This window comes from Galeopterus variegatus, unplaced genomic scaffold (assembly GCF_000696425.1).
Source record: "Galeopterus variegatus unplaced genomic scaffold, G_variegatus-3.0.2 Scaffold18178, whole genome shotgun sequence".
Taxonomy (NCBI): domain Eukaryota; kingdom Metazoa; phylum Chordata; class Mammalia; order Dermoptera; family Cynocephalidae; genus Galeopterus; species Galeopterus variegatus.
Genome location: NW_007744289.1, coordinates 13,976 through 15,250, shown reverse-complemented (window position 1 = coordinate 15,250; position 1,275 = coordinate 13,976). Strand labels below are relative to the sequence as shown.

The following is a 1,275-nucleotide window of genomic DNA, read 5'->3' as shown; positions in this document are numbered from 1 at the left end:
AGACTAATATCATTGTACTGGTGCTATGGTCATTCAAGATAGGAATATTTAAATGTCTAGGTTAGGTACCAAAATGTTTAAATAAGACTGCATCACAATTATATAAAAGAAGTCTTCAGAACAGGCCAAATATTTGCAGAAGATTGACTGTAATAAATGGTGAGAACATATCATACTCTGCGTTCATAAGCACGTTAATTGTGCTCTTTAAGCATCTTGATGACCTCTTGGCCTGCTTGCCCTATGTAGCCAGGCATTTGCCCACCCTGTAGGAAAGAACTCTGAAACTTTGTAAATTTCTTTTTAATCTCAATAATTTTTAATCTTTAAATTCATAATCAAGTTCTTTGTCTGCAGGAAATGCTGGCCTTGGTTTGACGATCTTAGAATGAAAGACAATGGTTTCCAGTGGCATAATATTTCAAATCCTTTTTATCTCTCAAACTTTTATTGGTTTTGCGGGGAACTCTTTGTTTTTTACATCATGTATGTGCACCTTCTTAATTCATCCCCACAAGAAGAAGCCTGTAGATGTGATTCTTGCCCACTTAACTCTGGCTAATGCTGTGACACTCGTACTGAGAGGGTTTCCAAATATAATGTTATCCTTTGGAATTAAGCATGGGATAGATGACATGGGGTGTAAAACAGTGCTCTACATTCAGAGAGTTACCAGAAGTATTTCACTGAATGTAACTTCCCTCCAGAGTATGTTTCAGGCAGTGACTATTACTCCAGTTAATTATAAGTGGGCCTGGCTCAAAAATAAAGTCTCTGTATACATTCTTCCCTCTCTGCTTTTCTTCTGGATCATCAACATGATCATCTATGTTGAGATCATCTTAAGAGTTGTGGCTACTATCAACTCCTCTGACATCAAACATGGGTATTACAGTCTTTATTGTAAAAGCATTGCATTCGAGAACTATCAAGCAGTATCATTTCTAAGTGCAATATTAATTCAAGATTTGCTCTTTCTATTCCTAACGACCTTCAATAGTGTCTACATGGCGAATATCCTTTACAGACACCACAAAACAGTCCAGCATGTTCGCAGTACCATTCAGTCTTCACGACACTTTCCTGAAGAGAGAGGTACCCACACCATTCTCATCCTGGTTAGCTGCTTTCTTTTCTTTTATTTGATCAACAGCTTTCTTACTATTTATTTAACTGTTGCAAATGAGAAAAATTGGCAACTGGATAAGTTTGGTGACCTTATTTCATCATGTTATCCAACGATATGTCCTTTCTTGCTGATTAAAAATGAAAACA

General features: G+C 36.6%; 1 protein-coding gene across 1 annotated transcript; it reads left to right on the top strand.

The window, feature by feature from the left end:
• Positions 1 to 398: 398 nt before the first annotated feature.
• Positions 399 to 1,271, top strand: LOC103582853 (vomeronasal type-1 receptor 1-like; the record flags this gene model as incomplete). Its single annotated transcript, XM_008564330.1, has 1 exon — positions 399 to 1,271. A coding segment is annotated over exon 1 (873 nt), but the record flags the coding sequence as incomplete, so codon positions are not given.
• Positions 1,272 to 1,275: the final 4 nt, after the last annotated feature.